The 20,215-nt window shown below is 40.2% G+C and overlaps 1 protein-coding gene across 1 annotated transcript; it reads left to right on the plus strand.

Annotated features, from left to right (window-relative positions):
- The first annotated feature begins 253 nt into the window (after positions 1 to 253).
- C1GALT1 (core 1 synthase, glycoprotein-N-acetylgalactosamine 3-beta-galactosyltransferase 1) lies at positions 254 to 9,909 on the plus strand. Its single transcript, XM_009286353.2, has 3 exons — positions 254 to 488; positions 2,231 to 2,898; positions 5,373 to 9,909. The coding sequence occupies exons 1-3, from the start codon at positions 266 to 268 to the stop codon at positions 5,580 to 5,582; spliced, it is 1,101 nt and encodes a 366-aa protein (XP_009284628.1). The 5' UTR covers positions 254 to 265; the 3' UTR covers positions 5,583 to 9,909.
- The last annotated feature ends 10,306 nt before the right edge of the window (positions 9,910 to 20,215 follow it).

A 20,215-nucleotide genomic window follows, 5' to 3' on the forward strand; every position in this document is an offset into this window, starting at 1 on the left:
AATTTTAAGCTAAAGAATATATGGTAGGTCTTTTGCAGTAAATTTATCAATGGTTGTACAGTATTATATGCATATTTGCATTGCTCTTGTACTTAAACTTCCATGCAAGTCCAGGGGAGCTGAATCTGAGCTAGAACTGAGATCTCTACTTCCAGAGAGTTAGTCCTTGATTTCTTCCTATAGCTTTAGATTTGATTTCTGTGTTAAGCGGCTTTAAGCTTAATATATTTTTCATTTGTTTTTGACAGTGTATTACCTTCAGGAGATGGCCTCTTCCAAGTCTTTGATGAACCTTCTAACCTTCACTTTTGGATCAGCAATAGGATTTTTTGTATGCTATCTTCTGTTTAGCATTATACTGGAAGAACAGGTTAAGATCCAGCCTCATATCCTTCACAATGATCCACATGGTCAACACTCAGCAGATACCGATAACAATCAGCTGCAAGGACAAATGAATTTCAATGCAGACTTTGGACAGCATAAAGGTATTTTGTTACGCCTGACTAATTGTATAATATGCCCCCTTTTCATGCACTGCAAAATGTTGCTTTCTTCACTGCCAAGAATTTGTATGAATCCTTTTCTTTCACTTTACCCGTGTTCAGGTTACATCTAAATAACTTTGTTCTCCTGAGGTCTCCTGAATGGTGGTTTTCTTTGTTTGCATTTTTATTACAGTAGTGACTTTTTTCCTTAGAGCCCAATTGTTTGTCCCGCTTCTGTATCCAGACTTGCTTGGAGCAGGAACTTCTCAAATGAACTATTGACATCAAATGGTGGTTTTGCTAAGCAGATGTATTTGCTAGCATTGTAGATGTGACTGAATTGCATTTTAGCTTTAAGAAGCTAATTCTGGACCACTGCTAACTTTTTACCTAGCCTCTCAGATAAAGCTGAAAAAAAAAAAGTAATTCTCTTTTTGGCAGGATTAGTAAAACTTGGAATTGGGGTGGGGTGGAGGGGCAGAGGGGGGTCACTGTGGGCATTGTTTGGCAAGCTGATTATGCAGCAGTCCAAACACAAATTGCTGTTCGCAATCAAAACCAGAAATTCTGTTGCACTCTGATTTTTTTTTTTTTAATTTTCTTTTTTTTTTTCCAAAGAAGGTAGATCCTTCTAATATTTCAGGCATACTTTTAAATTTTTGAATACTCAGGCATCTCATTAAATGAGTTCATTCTAAATCCTAAATACAGATAGTGTCTGAGTTGGGACAGTTTGGATAAGGAAAAAATGCAATGTAATGCATTTGCTGAAGATGTTAATAAGTAATTTGCTATTTAAATGTATTTGAACTACAAACTTTGTAAGACAAGTTTGTGAGTGTTTCACATGTAATTGTAGAAAATTGTTACAAAGAAATCTGATCTGTCATTGCCTAAAGCGTAAGCAGGAATATTTTAGGACCAGTTATGCAGATCTCACTCTCCGTGGAATATTCTTTTACATGAGTTAAAATCACTCTGTATGTATCAAGTGAAAATGTTTTTTTGAGGGAAATGAATGCTTTGGCAGCTTGGAAAACATTATATTACACTCCTCAAATAACTGTATCTATTTATTCTGTTGGATTGTCTGCAAATAGCAACATTTTAGCACAACAATGATACTGTTTCATAGTATTCTAACTTATTTAATCTGATTTTTTTACAAATAAGATTTAACTTGATTTGGTGATAAACTCTTTCTTTCTGGCTTACCATCTGCTTTTCCTTCAGAAATATGTTGCTATTTTGGAAATATTTATTAGGTTTTGTTAATTAACATGAATATATATAACAGAGCTTATTAGCTTTTTGACCTTTCTGTGTTGTAATCATTAAGTTGTGTTCATTGTGAATGGCAAAAATATTCAGCTTTTTAATTTTCGTTAGTCCTCCAGTAACATAAAGAAGTTGCCTCTGGACAGTTTTTATGCACAAACCAAGGTTTTTTTAAAGCCACACTTCCCTGAGCAGATACCCATTTTGATATGGCTCTTACGCTTGCCTTTATCCTGTGAAGTTGAAGTAGCTTTAAGAATTTTATTTTCTTGGTTTTGGGAGTCTTGTTGTTTTCTTCCTAAATCTAACATTAATTTCATTAACTGGTACATTTGGAAGCAAATGCCTCTTCTCTCTCTGCATGTCTTTTCTGACCTAGAAACAGAATGTCTGGGGGGAGGTTGCTCTTACATTTGTTTTGCAATCAAGTCTGATATTGTTTTGGAACTTTCCTCTTTTTTTAGATGAGAATAAAAATATTGCAGAGGGACTGTATCAGAAGGTGAAAATACTGTGTTGGGTCATGACTGGACCTCAAAATCTAGAAAAGAAAGCCAAGCATGTTAAGGCCACTTGGGCCCAACGTTGTAATAAAATACTTTTTATGAGCTCTGAGGAAAATAAAGACTTCCCAACTGTGGGCCTAGAAACCAAAGAAGGCAGGGACCAACTGTACTGGAAGACTATTAAAGCTTTTCAATATGTATATGACCATTATTTTGATGATGCCGATTGGTTTATGAAAGCAGATGATGATACATATGTTATATTGGACAATTTGAGATGGCTTCTTTCAAAATACAGTCCTGAGCAACCAATATACTTCGGAAGAAGGTTTAAGCCTTATGTGAAACAGGGCTACATGAGTGGAGGAGCGGGATATGTTCTGAGCAAAGAAGCTCTGAAGAGATTTGTTGCTGCATTTAAAATGAACAAATGCTCTCACAGTTCCTCAATTGAAGACCTAGCACTAGGAAAATGCATGGAGATCATTAATGTGGAAGCAGGAGATTCTAGGGATACAAGCGGTAGAGAAACCTTTCATCCCTTCGTTCCAGAACATCACTTAATCATAGGATACCTACCAAAAACGTTCTGGTACTGGAATTATAATTATTATCCTGCTGTAGAGGTAAGTCCTTAGGAACCCGATACCCATTTTATGAAGTGTATCTTATGATGTGTATGAATGTGTATGATGTGTGAATTAGCAGTTTAATAGCAGCTCAATATATTTTAGAAAAGAAAATTTTGTTGTGATATCCTGTGATACACCTGTGTGTAGATGTGTTAAATACACTAGTCATCAACTAGAAGTTGATGCTAAGAACTGAACGTTCCAGAAGAGCTAGTGAATCTTAAATTATTATTGCGGTTTTGCTATGTTCTGTGGACAGCAAAAAATGATGAAACCTTTTTGACACGTTTGTCTAGTGTCACCACTACTACCTTCCTTGCAAAGTTATTGTTCTGTTTTGTTCCCTCATATCTCACACACAGTGTCCCTAGCTTCTTCTCCAGCCACCCAACTACCAGTGTGCAGTGAGAAGCGAGACCAGCGTGGTTCATTCCAAGCTGTGTGTGCTGACTGTTACAGAACCGGGTCAAACAGTATTGCTTAGTTACACTGAAGCCTACTGAAAGGGGAGGTGGCACTGAGACACCTTTATCTTCTACCCAAGAGCAAACTGTGCATAAAACTTGTAGAAATAGAAGTAATTTTGAGACTTGCTCATGATCGTATTTGGTTAACGTTGGCTAGGAGATTCCCAAGTTACTGGAGGGGCTGGTGGGTAATGGTATGCGTGACTGTACTGCCTGCTAGTCTTCTTCCTTCCAAATGGAGAAGTGCTGCAATATATTTCTCTTATCACTGATAACTGTGTGCAGTGTTACGTGGCTTGAATGCTGGTAGCTGTCCTGCCCTCACTTTTTTTTATTGAAGGTTGTTAAAATGTACACATAAGTGAATTCCATTGAAAAAATTACAGAAGAATGAACATTGCCCAGAAGTGAAATAAAAGCAAGACCCAAACAAGGAAATATGATTAGATTTCCTTATGTAGTTGTATTAAATTTGTCTACCTTCTGTAGAAGTACAGGCAAGCATGAGAGCTGGCAAAGTTAATTTTTTTTTTTTTAATTCTTTTGTTGTAGCAACAAAAATAGCATTTACAAGCTGAAACATTCTTACTGCAAGAACTTCAGATTGTCCTTTGTATTCCACATCTGAAATCTCTGGTTTAAAAAAAAAAAAAAAGGAGGAAAAAAAAAAGGGGCGGAGCAGGGCGCTACTTGAAATTAAAGTGATCTGAAGGTATTCTGCATTGTAAACTTCGATGATCATGTAATCTGTGATGTGGCTTCTTTTTTAGGATTATAATCTCACTTTTAAAGGTATTATTTTTCAGCAAGCTTTGAGATCAGCATAAGTGGCCAAAATCAAGGATAGGATGTGGGATTTTTTTACACAGTAAAGCTGGGGGAAAAAAAAAAGTCTAGCTCTTCAGTAGACTCCTTTCATTGTAAAGCATCTATTTTTGTACTTTTATTAAGCAGCTAGAGCATTTCTGTAGCTTAAAACAGCTATGATACTGTATTGAGTGTGTCAGGATGCAGCAGCTTTAGCTATGGTTGCAGTTCATGGGGGGCTGAGCTGTGGACAGTTACATCTGTAACTGACACAGTGGTGGTGAGGATCAATAATGGAAATCGCATATTTGATCCTGTCCTATCATATTTGCGTTTGGATAGAGACTACTTTATCTGGTATCAAAACCAAGTTATATTGGTCAAACTTAGTAAGTATTGAAAGAATATTTCTTGTATTCTTTCAATGTAATAATTGTTCTCTTCAATGTCTTTAAATGTTGAATCTCAGTCCCAGTTAGAGATGGAATAATAGCAGCTCTGCAATCAAACCTGATGAGCCCCCCTCAAACTATCTTCCAGAAAAGCGCTTTCAAAGCCAAATATGAGCTAGGAAAAACAAGTTGTAACAAATGTGTTAACAATGATCCTTTAGCTCTTAAAAATGCTTAATAATGTCAATGAAATTAATAAATGTAAAAAAAAAAAAAAGAGTTCCAAAATTATTTGTTACAGCTTTCTATATGTAGGAAGTTAGATACTGACAATTTTGCCAAACTGTGTAATGTGTGAACACACACACAGGTGCGTGCGTGTACACGTTTGGCGTATATACTCTGGATGGATGCTGTCATGAATAACAAGCATGTATTGTTTCATATATAAATGCAATGCATTTAGACCTGCTTGCTGCTTCTTGGTTTTGTTTAAACACCAGCATAAAAAAAAGAAGTACAGAAAAGCAAAAAACCTCTGACATTAATGAGGGCAGCTAGTTTTTTCACTGGCTTGATTACAGAAGCAAAAGACTTTCTCCAACTTTATTTTGGAAAGATGCTTTGGCAGATGTCTGATACGTTTTGCTTGGCTAACATTAAGTTTTGAAGTATATGAAGGACTGATGATAGTGAATTTCTCACCACGAAGTCAAGTATGTGTTTGAATTCTTCCTGGATCTTTAATCCAGGGCATGCTTTGCAATTCTTGCTCATTATTTTGCCTTGTTTTGTATTTTAGGGTCCTGGATGCTGCTCCGATCTAGCAGTTTCATTCCATTATGTTGATTCCGTGACTATGTATCATTTGGAATATTTGATTTATCATCTCCGTCCGTATGGGTATTTGTATCGGTACAATCCTGATTCGGCAAAGAATCCAGAAGAGCAGAGCAAAAATGAAGCAGAGGAGGATAATCAAAAGCTAAAGCAAAAAATTTCTGAGAATTAAGTGAACTTTGAAGAAAACGAAAAGAAGCCAGTACAATGAATAAGAGTCTCCTCAAACTCCTGCATGAAGCTTGTGGACTAAAATTACTCATGGCGATTCTTATTTCAAAAACCACGTTGGCAGTACTTCCTGTCGCTGTCCGTGTACAACAGTCCAGTGCTGGCTCTGACTGTTTGGGATAGTGTGACCTTGCAGCCCTGCTCATGAAGATTTGGGGCCCTAAATCTGTGAAATAGGAGGTTGTTCTGGTGTGCTAATATCTGGAAGAGTTTGTATAAAAAAACAGTGGATGGGTTCAAAGATTCCTTGTTAGAGTATTTCTGTTCCTTCTTCTGTTCTCCTCTATTTCCTTCCAGATGTTCTGTTAGGTCAATTCTAATTTTAGAGATTGGATGCTGCACAGTCAAATACTTCATGATGGCTTACTCTAGTATTCTCTGTATCTTGAAGTTACTGTGTGTACCTTGCCCTATAAGGAAGGGAGAGGTGTGAAAATAAGAGTCTCAAATCTGCTTTGCCGTAACAACAGACTGGTTATTACGAATAGGCAGAGATCCGCCCAAAAGATTAATCTGAATTGTTTCAGAAATGGAATTCGCTGCTGTGACATATTTTAAAAAATTTTAAGTCTCTATTGCACAAAACAATACGAAGTTGGATCACTACTGTTTTAGGGAGAAACCCAGAAATAGTTACTATTGTTTAAATTGCTGAGGTGATGCAAGCTGCTTACATGTTTGCCTGTGGCTTTTTTTTTTATTAACTTATCCTATTGGTTGAATGGATATAAAAATTCATCTCAGGATTTCTCAGCATAAGATAAGGTAGAAGCTTTTTGAAATAAAGTCTCTCTTCCATCACACCTTCCATGTAAACCAGAATGAATAGTATCTTAGCAAAGTTACAGTAGCATTATAACAACTTGATTTCAGCCAGTATTATAATTAGTTTGTTTCCATTTAATTTTCACGTCACTGTACTTTGAGATTGTGGGATTCATTAGAATTTTACAGATACAAACAAGTCCTATTTTAAAACTGCAGCAAAGCCGATTTGACTGCTTCCCTACACATGTAGTTTATTTGGTTAAAGTACTTAATTTCACTTTTCTGAATTTTTTTTTTCCCTCCATTTTTAAAATTTCTTCTGTATCTGCTTCTTGTTACCTTTTTCAGAACAAAGTGTTATATGATCCTTATTTCACTCTTTTTGAAGATGAAGTATATAGTTATTTGGGTAAGGTAGGCTGAATGCAGGAATCTTTCAAAGTGCATTAACTTTCTTCGCTACTTTATGAGTATCTCAGCCTCCTAACTGAAAACACTTCCTTGGTGTGGGACAAAATAGGTGTTTTAATTCCTGAAAAATTTTCAGAGGCCAAGCCTATGTTTTATATAGTTAACGTAAAACTTTCTGGTTTTCTCTTTTTCAAATTGAGTGAATAGCCGTGTGGAGGATGGGGTTGAGCTTGACCTGTAGTGTGTCTTTATTCCACACTTGAACAAAAGTTTCTTCATCTTTTTATCACTTTTCACCTTCATCATATTGATGAATTTGGACATAACCTAATTACCTCCAGTCATTGTTTTGGAAAGGGCACATACTGGTAGCAGACAGCCTTATTTACTACCGCTGTCCTTCAGGATGTTCCTGGAAGAGGATGTTACCATAAAGTACTGGAATTTTTTTTCGAAAGAGAGTTCTTGTACAGATTGGGGTTCTATCTGTTGTCCAGCAGTAGAGAGTCATGACTTCCTTTCTGACCATTGCTCTGCAGTGTGATGGCAATTACTGAAATATCTCATGGAGTTGAAGTATTACATACATCTTCTCTGCCTGAATATAGGCTGGATTCATATATCAAGTATTAGTTAAATGAATAGTTCCTGCAGGGTTAAATCTGTTGGTCTTTTATGAGCAAGACTGAAGTACTCTGAAGTACTGAAAGGGACGTGAGCTTTATTTTATGTTAATTGACTTAAGTAGAAAATTATAACCGTATTTGTTTAAAAAAGGAAGAAGTCTCCAGTTTGCTGTAGTCAGAGGGATGCTTGTCCAGAGGAGAATGGATGGTACCATGCTGAGAGGTGCTTCCTTCTGTGAACTAAATGTTTATCCCATGTGCAACACAAACCAATAATATTGTGAAATCTGTGTCGTATTGATAACTCCAGTGGCATTGTTCAAACATGCAATTAAAATTTTCTGGGATACTTAAGGAAGTTATAAAATGAAATCAAGATCCCAACTTAATCTTTTTGTAAATTCAGCGCATGTAGAAGATCTACTGAACTACTGTACGGTTCCATTGAAACTGCTTTCCTCCTCAGTTCATCCGTGGGGATTTAAAGATTTTCTTCCACAACAGGCAGAACTATTCTTGCATATTTTCTGCAGATTTGTGTCCTGTTTGCCCTGCACTGCCCTGTGAAGTAACATAATTTCCTCTTCACGTTCCTTACTATCCTGACTACCTGTCTTTGGGCTTTCAGTTTCATCATGCATAAGTCTGAGGTGGACAAGAGGAAGCAGGCAGTGAGATGTTTGAGCTCCACATGGGTTGGTTGCTGAGGTGGCAAGTCAAACCAGCCACTGCTGAGCTCAGGGTGAAGCCTTTTCTCAGCAGCAGTTCTAATTCTTGTCTGCTGCCCAGCTGTGGCTTGGGGGTTTAGCAGAGTGGGGCAGGAATGTCCCTTTCCACAAAACATGCAGGACCTCAGAGGGAATGGAGAAATAAAGGAACAAGTTCCATTTCTTGGGGGGAATAAGGCTAAGAACATACTACCTTGTGATAAATAGGTGGCCTATCTGGAGAAATAAGAGTAGCCTTTTCTTCAAGCATCATTCTTGCTTTGTTTTAAAGTGTCCTTGCTCTTAGGCCTTTGAATCTATTTCTTTTGCCTTTCTAACAGCACTGCAAAGTATTTTTTTTCCTTCCAGACAGGCTAGAAAAGTACCGGTTTTTACATTCTGTGATTATAACAGAGGACTGTTGTTCTCTGTAGAATTGTATTGCCATAACAATGAGCTGATACCTCTGAAATAATTGGTTTGTATCTCACTCCCTTCAAAAGCTTCAGTAGACAAGGTTGGAATGTGAACAGTTAGTATCATTTTCAGGTACAACATTACACTACTATTAGTAGTTTGTTATTTCACTCTCAGGTCTTTGTGCTTTGAGGAGGTATTTATTGAGTTTGAGTATTTGCAGCCGAAGGAGGCTACTGTATTTTGGGTGGATAGACCTTGCTGAAGCACAGCAACATAGGCTCTCTTAAGCTATACCGATTATTGCTCTGTGATTTTTGTTTTGTTTTGTTTCTAAAAGAGGTTTCTTAATTTTATGAAACATAAAAGCTTCCATTGGCACCGTAGCGATTTAAATGACCCGTCTAAAAATTTTGAACTAGTTTTCTTGAAATTTCTAGGCAGCAGTTGTTTGCACTTGGATGTGGGAATGTCACTTAGTGTAACATTTTAACCTTGCGTTAAGTGTTTTTTAGTTCAGAAGGAATGAGAATGCCACAAAGCTACCTTCCGATCACTGTTCTTAATCAGAGCTAGTATTAATCTTTGTTTGCAGAAAAAAGACCAATTTTAATCTTCTTTCATTTCCAATTAATTTTTGCAGTCTATATTGGTCTTACTGAAGAGGTTACATGCTGGTGATGTTAGCACCATCTCTCATTTTGCGGAAGCTTTTTCCCCAGTACCTTTTACCTTTAAGGACACTTTCTTTGTTTTGCTTTGGTGGGAGTATACATTAAAAATCGCTTTTCTTCACATGTTGCCATTTGTTCTGTTGCACTTCCAGAAGTATAAATTTTAGTGAGTAGCTGATAGACCTCTTATAAACAGTTTTCTATCTGAGCAGGGTGTTTTATCTTTGTACGATAGAAAAGTGGGGGTTATTTCTCTGATGTACCTGCTACTGATGTTGATAGTGCACGCAGAGGTGAAAATGGATCCCTCAACACAGGACCACTTGGAAAGGCAATTTTGTCCTTCTTCTGTCAAGAAAAACTTCTGTGGAACTCCAAAAGTGTGATTTGCTTTGTTTTACCATATTGTATTTAAAATATTCCACAAATGTTATTAATGCTCTAAAAGAATTGAATATTGCTGCTGGACAGTATGCTCCACTTAAAACCTGTGAATGTTTCACTTTGCAATTATAGGTAGTCGTGTCCCTAATGGCAGGTATAAGTTGGTGACTTGTCTGGACTGATCACCATAAGGATTTGTTTCTTAAGTACCTTCTTTGAAGTGCCTTTGACCAATTTTTAGCATCAAAATTAAGTTGAGAATTGAATAAATAAAGTAAGTTATCTCATACACAGTGCACGTCTGTCGTCATTTACCCCTCTTGTATGCTGGTAGTGTAGCATAGCAGCACAATTTAGTCTAATAAAAACATTCTTACTTTTTTTTTCTTGCGTGGGTACAGGGAAGTCAAAAAGCTTCTCACCTCGCTATGTTTTCTGTTATTATATTTATGCTATTAACAAATAGCAAGCTACCTTGAAAACAAAGATGGGGTTTTAAGTGTAACATTAATCATAAGCGCTAGTGCTAGATTCACATAAGCAGGCTGTTGTTTCTGCATTGTCCTGATTTTTCAGTGTCGCCACCTTGTTACAGAGCCCTGAGTGAACTGGCTATAGCTGATACCTCAAAGATAAAGCAAAACTGTTCAAAATTAACCACCTTTTTTTTAAAAGGATTTATTCTTTCAGTGACTCTCTTACTTCCGAAAAAAACCCAAAACCAGTTAAGATTTAAATGTGCTTTCTAACCTAGCTTTCTGCTATTCATGCAGAATAATATTCAGCAGTAAAGAATATTCCACTTATGCGGATGGGAAGTGTCTTCCCGTGCGAAATGTTGGTTGTTGGACATGGTAGGCACAAGCACGGTACAGCTGTGTTTCCTTACCTCAAGTACTGTAGCAGACTCTGCTAGTACTATTAACCTGGATTAATTAACCATTTCATTGCTTTTGACTGGGGTGCAAGCATGCCTGCAAAGTGCAGGAAGTGCGTGACAACAATTTAACTGCTCAAAAGCTAGAGTATTTTAGCTAAGGAACACCAGCCAATTGAACAGATGATAGAAGCTCCTCTCGGAAGTTTCAGGTGTAGGTTATGCTCCTATGTGATGCTACTGTAACTTCCAGTTGTCAGGATCAAACTGGATCCAGCAAATTGCGGGGCGATGCGAGTACTGGAGCAGAACAAAAACTACAGCTACCATGCTGGAGGAAACCTGTTTTGCAAGTGTGGTTTCGCATTGCTTGCTCTTCGAATTCGTAACAGACTCTGCGTATTTGATGACCAGAAGTTGTAGACACAAGCGAAATGTCATTCAATGAAGGTAAGCTCTCCTAAGCTCTCCTAACCTGCTCACTTGCAGAAAGCTTCACTGGCTCGAGGGAATTTTCCTGGGGTTCTCTCTGCACTAGTGTGAACTAAAAGGAAATCTAAGTATCTTGCACCCTGGGACTGCGAAGGTTGTTTAAGCTGTGGGGAAGATAAGCCTGCGTATTGCTGGTTCCAGCTCTCCCTGCAAAACGTTTAGCAGTCTTTCCTCCTTTTTGACAATGTTTCACCTTAACAAGGCCCTTCTGTGGGTTCCAGAAACTTGGCAGTGAGGGGCTTGTTCTGACAACTGTTATGAGGAATAAGTGAGAAAATCGGAGCCCTGCAGTGAACGTTTTCATTGTTCCACATGTAAAGTAATTTAACATAGATGGGAAAACAGCCGGATCATGGGATCACACTTCTAGGTGTCAGGGTGGTATTTGGCAAAGTATTTGGAAAAGTGGCTCTTTAATTCAGAAATGTAGCCTGAGCTCTCCATTTTTTCAGCTTTCTAATATATATATTCCTGCAAGGCTGCTTGAAATGCCAATAAAAATAAATTGTAGAGGTGCCCTCAATGCTGGTTAGTCAACAAAATGTGGCAGGGACACTACTTCTAAGTATGCTTTTGTTAGCACTGGAATTCGGATCTGATGTGGTTTTGAGCTGTGACCCACAGGTTTTAATTTTAACTCTTCTTTCCAGACTCCCTCAGCCCCCTGTTCCATTGTGTGTAATGCTCCTCTTACGGTGGTGAAACTACAAGCCATGAAATACAGTCCCTTCTTTCCTTCCTCCCCCAAAAATGCCTTTCTGTAAGCTTTGTTTTATTTAGGGTAGGTTGAAGCCTCGGGTGCCGGAGTCTGCACTGGAGGCTTCATACCCCGGTGTCCCAGTTCTACTTGGGGCTTCTCTGATGTGTGGGACAGCTCCTGGGATGAGAAAGTGTCAATTCTTTTGCATATTCAAGGTGTTACCTTCTTGGGAGGCGTGATTTGTCTTTTAAACAGATTCCCATCCTCCCCCTCCCCCCTTTTTTCTTTCCTTTTCCTGTCAATAGTTTCACCTTCTGCTCTGCAAAGTGCTTTTTGAGGAGTACGTGATACCAGACGGATCGCCGTCATTTTCACACTCCCAAGTGGCTGCAGCTCCCTTCAGGTCTGTATGTGAAATGGTACGCTGCCTTCAGTAAAGTTACTAACTTACAGCATGCTTTAAAATCAGGCTAAACGAGGCACTACTGAAGCGAGAGTTGGAACCATGTTTTATCATTTGATGCTTAAGATACTTCCCGCTCTGGTAGGATGGACGGGTGGACTGGCTCCAAACTCTAGCAGCCAGTTGTGCTAAAGTAGCATGAAAAATGTTTTCCTTAGAGAAGAGGGAATTCTTTGTAGCAACGTTCTTCTAAAAGGAACATGGATTTTCCAACTGTCCGCTAAGTGTTGCTACAGTCTCAATCTTATTCTTTACTTTTGCACAAAGAGGTGAACAGTCTCTTGCAAAGCTGAGTGGCAATGGAATTTCGAATTTAGATCTGAATAGAGATGGGAGTTTCACAGGAACGTTTGTTAAAGAGAAAGTTGATGTGAGCAGCTTGCTTATTTCCTTCCATTTAAACTCTAAACCTTTGCTTAAGGAGGTACGTAAGTTTGCAGCAGTACAAAACCAAACTATGGCGCATGTGAACCCATCACTTCGGCATCTTGAAGTCTCGGTTTGTTTCTTTGAATTTCTAAGCTGGCTTCCAGCAACTCCTTGCGCCCTCTGATTTCTTTCCCCTCCTAGGATAAAATCCTAATCCACTGCAAGGAAAGGAGCTTTGTCATAACTTCAGTCACCTGAAGAACCGGATCAGCCTCCTGCTGCTGCTGCTCCTTCCTGGTTCCACCCTGAGTTTTCAGTGTTCCCCTGCAGCTCTGGATCCTGCATGGTCTCAGGTAGTCAAGGTCTTGACTCTTCCTCCTCTGTCTAAGAACCTAGCAAAAAGACTTCGAAATTAATGTGCGTTAGTACCCTGTACCTTTAAAACCTTGGACTATGATTTTTTTCCTTTCACCGTCCCATGAATTCTTAACTAGGAATCACCCGAATGTTGTGCTGTTAAGTGTTGTCTTCCTGCTCCCTGCCCCTGGAGATGGAGAGAGAACATTTAAGACAAACGTTCACTTAGGGCCAAATCCTGAGTACTTGGTAGAAATCAAAACAACTAGATGTCTCTGTAATTGATTTTTTTAAATTAATTTTGTCTCCAAACTCCTAGTTCTCCTAAATTTGGGAGTATGACAACATTGTTAAATGTCTGTTCTCTATCACAAGTGGAGGAGGTGGCTGTAAACTGGAGTCCATACCCTTCTTGGATTTATAGTCCAGGTGAACACCCTGCAGGGGTTAAGCACAAATCGTATGAAAGTCACACCTGAGGGTCTGAAATTTTCCCAGCACGGAAGAGTGCTTCACCAGCACCAGGAGTTCGAACACATACCATTGAAAACAGCAGGTTTCACGTATTCTGCTGTGGATTCTGTTGAAATTGTAGCTGATTAGTGATTAGTGTTTCAAGGACAGGTAGGGTAATCATGTCTAAAACCAATTTTCAAACACCATTTAGAAAAGCAAAGTCTCCTGTTCAGGAGCTGGCAGTGCTTCAATGTGAACAATGAAATCTTTGTTCCTATTTGCTAAAAAGTGGTGTAATATTGACAGAGAACAGGCGGTGTCTGTTTACCCAGATTAGAACATCATTTGTCAGTCTAATCATCAGCATCCTGCTTTTAAAGTATTTCCTTGTCAGCTAGGTTGGGCTTTGAGCTTTCTCTTTGTCCCCTTCCAAAGCTGCATTTCATGCATCTTGTTCAGACTCATTCAAGTGAGTATTTCTCAAAATGCATTGGCCATGTTTTCATTTTAGGTAAGCTTCTTGATGTCTAAATGCAGAAGTTGTCTTACCAAACGTAGATCTGAATGTCCACAAATTCACACCAATCCCAGCGGGAGAAGTCTCATGCAGCAGCTGTATCTTCTCGCTTTAAAACCATCATTACAAAAGTAGCGTTTGGGTCTTATTAGTCACTGTACAACTGCTAATACTTTCTCCAGGAGACTGAGTTAGGTTCACAGACCCTTTATTATCTTATATAATCTTATTGTAATTGCAGAAAAATCCCACTGTAAATGCAGTTATGCCAGTCCACGCTTTGGCCAGCACTTCTTGTTCAAGGAGCTTTCAGTGATACTGACTGAAAACCGATACCTTATAGATGTGTGGTGGCTCTCTGGTTTGCTCTGGTCTTTGCCATACTGATCAGTCCTGCAGCAAGGAGTTTCAGTATTGTCGACTGTTTTTTTGGGGAGTCCAAGTTGTGGATTTCATGTATATTTTCAGCAACGCTTTTTAAAAGATCTGTATGTACTGGTGGCAAGCTGCCACCCTGAACGCTCCGTCCTCATGAGCCTTAAAGAAGTGGAGGGAGCGTGAGTTACTCTTAGGTGTAGCATCTGGGAATTTTACTCCTGATATCACTGTAAAATGAGGAAACTGTTACAAATGTTTAACAGCATGAAAAAAATGAAAGCATGGTTGGAAGAGGACATATTTGCTGTGTCCTATTAGCTAAATATATTTGTGGGCTAGATGTCTGGGCCCAGGAGAGAGTGAGAAAACTATTGCAGCATATAAATGAACCAAAAATGTTGGCTGGAACTATGGCTTTTGCAATTAGACAAAGGTTAATTACATACATTCAGCTGGACCCCCTAGTATTTTGACTTCTAAACATATAATTGTGTACTGTAGAGGTAGCACCTCTAAGATGAGCGTAAGGAAAGAAAATGCTAGTATGAGGAACGCGGATGTCCCATGCTGATCTGTCAATCAGTAGTAGTAGAGACATTCTAACGTGACTGAAGAGAGGACAAACCCTTTTGATTTTACACTTTAGTATTACGCTGCTGCCTGGATTGCTGAACTCCAACATCTGTTTCAGCTGGAGCATCTTATCAAGGGAATACCTTCGCAATGGGTTTTCCATGTGCAGCTGCAATGCTTCGTACTTCTGCTGCCGGGCAGCACCTGCTCTATTCAATACCTGCCCAAGCTTTTCCATCCAACTGCTCTGACTGCCCTCAGGAGCTTTGGGCTCTTCAAGATGAGTCACCATCCCTGGAAGTATTTAAAAGACGTGTAGATGAGGCGCTTAGGGACATGGTTTAGTGGGCATGGTGGTGTTGCGTTGACGGTTGGACTCGATGATCTTAGAGGTCTTTTCCAACCTCAATGATTCTATGATTCTATGATTCTATCTGCTGTGGAGTTTTCCAAATCTGTCCTGCCTGGTTGCTCATCACCCAACTTTAATATTCTACGATTCTAAGATGGTCAGGTTTGAGGATGAGGCTCACTTCTGTAAGATATTTGCCTGTGTGCAGGAGTGTAGAGGCTTGAGTAACCCAATCCGACCTTGTAGTTGACCCTCCTTTGAACGGGAATCCTGCATGGACTAGATGACTTCTGTGGTCTTTTCCTACCCGAGTTATCCTACAACCTTAAAATGTTTTGTCAGCTTTGCAGGGAGATGTTTTGGCACCTGCATGTTTTCCCTTCAGCTCCTCCAGGTCCGGCTGGTCCCTGCTTGCTGCTTTGCAGTCAGCTCCCTTCCACAGCCTGGAGAGCCCCTGCCTGACTGCTGGCAGGGCTCTGTCATGCCCATCTCATCCTTCATGCGTTTTCACCTTCTCCCTTTCCTTCCAGAGGAACGGCGGTATTGTGGAAGTTCTGCTTATCGTTCTGAACAGTACTACACAAAACACCTCTTTTATGTCCCACTTTATAGAAGGGTGGTTAGACTATTTTGTTTCGTCTCAATGCTAATGTGTACTGTTTCCATCACGTGGGGAAGGGACTGTTCTGCTGCATCATATAAGTGACTAACTATAGGTTGAGTTTGCCCTCCTTCCAGCGTTGTATCCTGGTTAATGCACAATGGGTTTTATCAGTGTAAAGGTTCCCTTCTCTCTTTGTTCCTGTACAACGGTTGTGCCTATTCCTTGCTGAACTCGGAGATCACGTTTCCTTGGTATGCAGAGCTAGAAGGGTAACTCTGGTATTGGCGCCATTCCTTTCTCTGTTACAAAAGCTTCTAGTCTCTGGTAGCCGGCAGGTAGTTGCTCTTAAAAGCGCCATAAAAAATGATTATCGGCAATGTGAGAACAGGATCCAAAACAGTTTTTCCCATGTGGAAGTAATAAAGGGGAGCCTGCGCTGCCTGCAGCACCTGTGCCAAACTTAAGCCCAGTGCTTAAGAATTACTTGTTGTAATTCTTAAAAAGGAAATACATAAAGAACAGGAAACAAACGCAACAAGGCAGGAAACACTTTCCCTCGATGTTCAGTTCAGCATTATGCTGATATTTAGCGTTTCACTGCTCTTTCACAAATACATCTGTTCCGTGTTAGAGGAGGAAGCAAGCTGGTTAAAGAAAGCACAGTTAAAGAAACACACCCAGTATCCAAAAACTTTACACCAAGACCCACAGGAGGAAATGTCCAAACAAAAGCTTGCCACCCTATGATAACCAGCTGGCAAGTAGAGTGCCTGAGAGCAGGTGGAGATGGAAACCAAGGTGTGCTGCTAGCATGACGTGAGTGTGAAAGGTCAACATACACCTAAGAGTGAGAATGATCCTGATGCGATGGTTGGAATGAGTTTTACATCACAAATGACTTCCAGGTCCGATGTTAATGCTGCTCTCTCCCATTGCTGCTCTTTGATTAATAGATGCTGCTCTTTTGAAAGCTGGAAGGGGCTCTCGTTACAGAACAGGATGCTACAGAAAACAGTGTAAGATACATAAAAGTACAAATATTTCCCTGTGCAAAGTATACCAATTAAAAAAAAAAAAAAAAGGAATTTGGTGAAATGACGTTCCCAGAATGAAGCCTTGTTCTCAGGGCTGAGAAAGCTTTACAGAGAACGGGTGCGTTGGGGCATTGCTAGTTTGAGCTGACTGGGGGGGTAGGAAGGTAGTTCAGCTTGTATCCCAGGTTGTATCCAGGAGGGGTCATGCTGGGCGCATCGAGGCACCATCAAAAAGCAGAGACCAGTCTTTTCTCCTGTCTCAGACCTCCTGCACCTCGCTGCAGACCAGCTCACGAGCTCTGGAGCCCTTCAACTCAGATCACCGGGATGAGTAATCTGGCAGAGAGTAAAGGCTGCTTCTGTGTAATAGCTTCATTTCCACCAAGACACGTTCTCCACCTGGCTTTGTACTGGAGATACCGCTTGGGGCCAGGGACTCTCATTTACTACCGCTGCTACTACACTGAGCCCTGACTTCCCTGGGCGCTTCCAGAAAGCGCTCCTAGGCTTGACCTTTATTGCCAGACGTACATTCGCTAGATACAGCAGTATTGCAATGGCTATAGATGAAGTGGGGTGCTGCAAGGGGATCCATGAGATGATTATGGGGTATGTTGCTCTTTGGCTTTCACACTACAGTACAGTGTGTGTAAGGGCCCTTTTTATAGCCGTGTTCCTGCTTCAGTGTAGATACCGTGTAAGACTTGTCCCTGCAATGCTGAGTATCTGTTTTGCCCAACATCCTGTTTCCACAATGTCCAGTTTAAACATCAGTCATAAGACAACTTATAAATTTGTCAAAGAGACTGAGGAATATGAGGTAGCTACGGTGGCCAGTAGAAAATGTAATTTTGAGATGAATTAAGAGGTGATTTAAAAAGTCCTCAACCAGCTACTGCTGCTGAGCTGAGTTTTGGAAGTTGTTACTTCAATATGATTTGTAAAAACCTGTTGATGTCTTGCTATGTTTGTTTTATAGAGGCATTTTGTTGTTTTCCTCCTGGTGGCACTGCAGGATGAAGCCATGGTCGTTGGGGCCCTGTACTGCAGCTGCATCATTTAAAATGCTGGGATTTCTTCTTGCTGACGTGACAAGTTCTGTAATGCTTGACTTGAGGACCAGTACAGCATCCTTACTCCATGTTAACCTAAATTACTGAAGTGTACTTTAACTTATTTAAGGGAACTTTTGTTGGGTGATTTTTCTCTTCTTAAGAAGGAAAGTTTCAACCAGCTTACGAATTGTAAACAAATCCAAAGCATCACTGAGCGTGTCAAAAAATCTCAAGAAAGCCTGACATATGACTACTAAATTCTCAAGGATCCCGCTCAAAGAATGGTTTTCACTCACACAAGTTCACCTGTATGCTCTAGAATATCCAGCAAGTACTGTGACTGTTGGTTGACTATATTGTACAGTTCATCCAGAACAAAAATTGAAGATTTCTATTTGCAAACAGGATATTCCCTGCAGGCAGAGCGCAGTTCTGCCTCCAGCACTGCCCTCGTCAGTACGCTTTCTGCTTATCACAGCGACTTGTGTATTTTGGCAGCCTGTGCCTCAAGTAACTTATGATCCGCACAGTTATGCGGCGTGCAGCCTGATGGAGTCCCAGTCATAGTTCTCTGAGGGTCATGGCAATGAAAATATTAATTTTCAAACCCGGATTTTATATATGAATCTCATTATGCTTGAATTAATTGGAAAATACAGCCTTTCTGGTCAGCAGAAATCTATTTTACCTATTAATTTACAATGTAGTTAAAACTGACAGAAGCTATCTTTTGAGAAAACACGATGCGCTAGGGAGTTGCCCTGAATGAAGTAAGAAGTAGCTGAAATTGCCAATTACATCATGATGGTAATTCAGAGGAATTACTAGCTATTTGCTTTCCATGGAAAAATCACTACTAACTGCCCTCAGCCTCCCTCCCCTGCTGCGCTCTCCACACCCGTGCCTGTGTGCTCAGCGAGCCTGGGGCACTCCTGGGCCAGCAGGCAGCAGCCAGACCACAAAATCCCGGAAAGCCTTCTCCGAATCGATGCCTTCCATGCGCTGACCGTCCCTCTGCCGCAGCCCCTCTTCCCCAGCCCTGCTACCGAAGGGGACGTACCCAGGCACATGCTGGGCCTGGGGGCTTTTTTGAATTGTTGCTCATTTATTTACGGCTCTGGCAGGTTTATTTAAGTGTCCCAAAAGCTTTAAGCTGCTGGGAGAGGAGCGCCAGCCCAAACACTTCCAGCAGCACCTGGAATTAGCCGAGTTCGCAACAATTTTAAAGCTAATCCAAAACTCTTTTGGGGGGTTTACTCACATGTTGAGCCTTGTGGTTGCCAGATTTATTCTTGTCAAAATTCTTATCTACCATTATTTTTACAATAAGAAATGGTTTCCTTTGTGTCCCAGGGTCAACCGCGCCAGATGTTGGAGAGATCCCTTTTGCCATGCCAATAAAATGCAAAAATCTCCCTTCTCCCTCCCTGTCCGCACGTAGGGAGGTTACAGCTGCTGAAAGCACAGATTGTGAGACAAGGAGGACAGCCCACGTGTTCTTCCTTTCATCTTGGGAATTGCTCTAAAATAGGTCTTACGTACCGTTAGAAAGCCAGAATAGAAAGTCTCTATGGATCACATTTTAGAGCCTTAGCCATTTGGCTGAATTTCTACATATTCCTGGTTAGAAAAAAAAAAAGCCAAGCTTAAGCAGAATTTGCCTCAAAATCTGGGTTTCGTTTATCCCTGAAGCTTAGACTCGATTGTGTCCCTACTAAAAGATGTGATAATACTCCTGCAACTAAAGACACTTAAATATAAGGCCGTCTCAAGTAAAAATCTAGCAACTAAATATAATTTATATTTCTTTGACTAGCTACCAAGTATGATAGCCAAGATGTCTGCTTACGTTCACCCGTGCGATTTCAAAACCTTGATCTGCTGCAGCTTCAGCAGCAGCTGGAAGAGCTCTGCAACTGGCAAGGTAAAAAGCAAGCCTGAGGAGACTGAAATTACTATAAAGGACAATTGATAAGAAGCTGCAGGAGGAGTAACAGTAGATAATGGGGATGTCAAAGATCTCAGTGCTGGACCTACAGTATTTCATGTGTCAGGAGACCTCAGTAAAGTCGCTCTACGCGCAGGTAGAGCTGGGGTGTCCCAGCCCACACACCTGCCCATGAAGACTTTGGCCCTTTCACTGAGGGGTGGAGGAAGAGGAGTTGTTTATTTTGTTTTTAACAAAAGATCTTTTTTAAAAATTCATCAATACCCGTGAGAACTTGCTTTAAACTATGTGCCGTGAGCTGGATGCCTTTGCAAGCTTCGAGAAGGGTGTGCTGTATGTACAGATGGCACCAAAAGAGCTAAGAAAGCAGCTGAGCAAGAAAAGTGCAGGAATGCTGCGATAAATCTATACT

Source organism: Aptenodytes forsteri, unplaced genomic scaffold (assembly GCF_000699145.1).
Source record: "Aptenodytes forsteri isolate BGI_AS27 unplaced genomic scaffold, ASM69914v1 Scaffold55, whole genome shotgun sequence".
Classification (NCBI taxonomy): Eukaryota; Metazoa; Chordata; class Aves; order Sphenisciformes; family Spheniscidae; genus Aptenodytes; species Aptenodytes forsteri.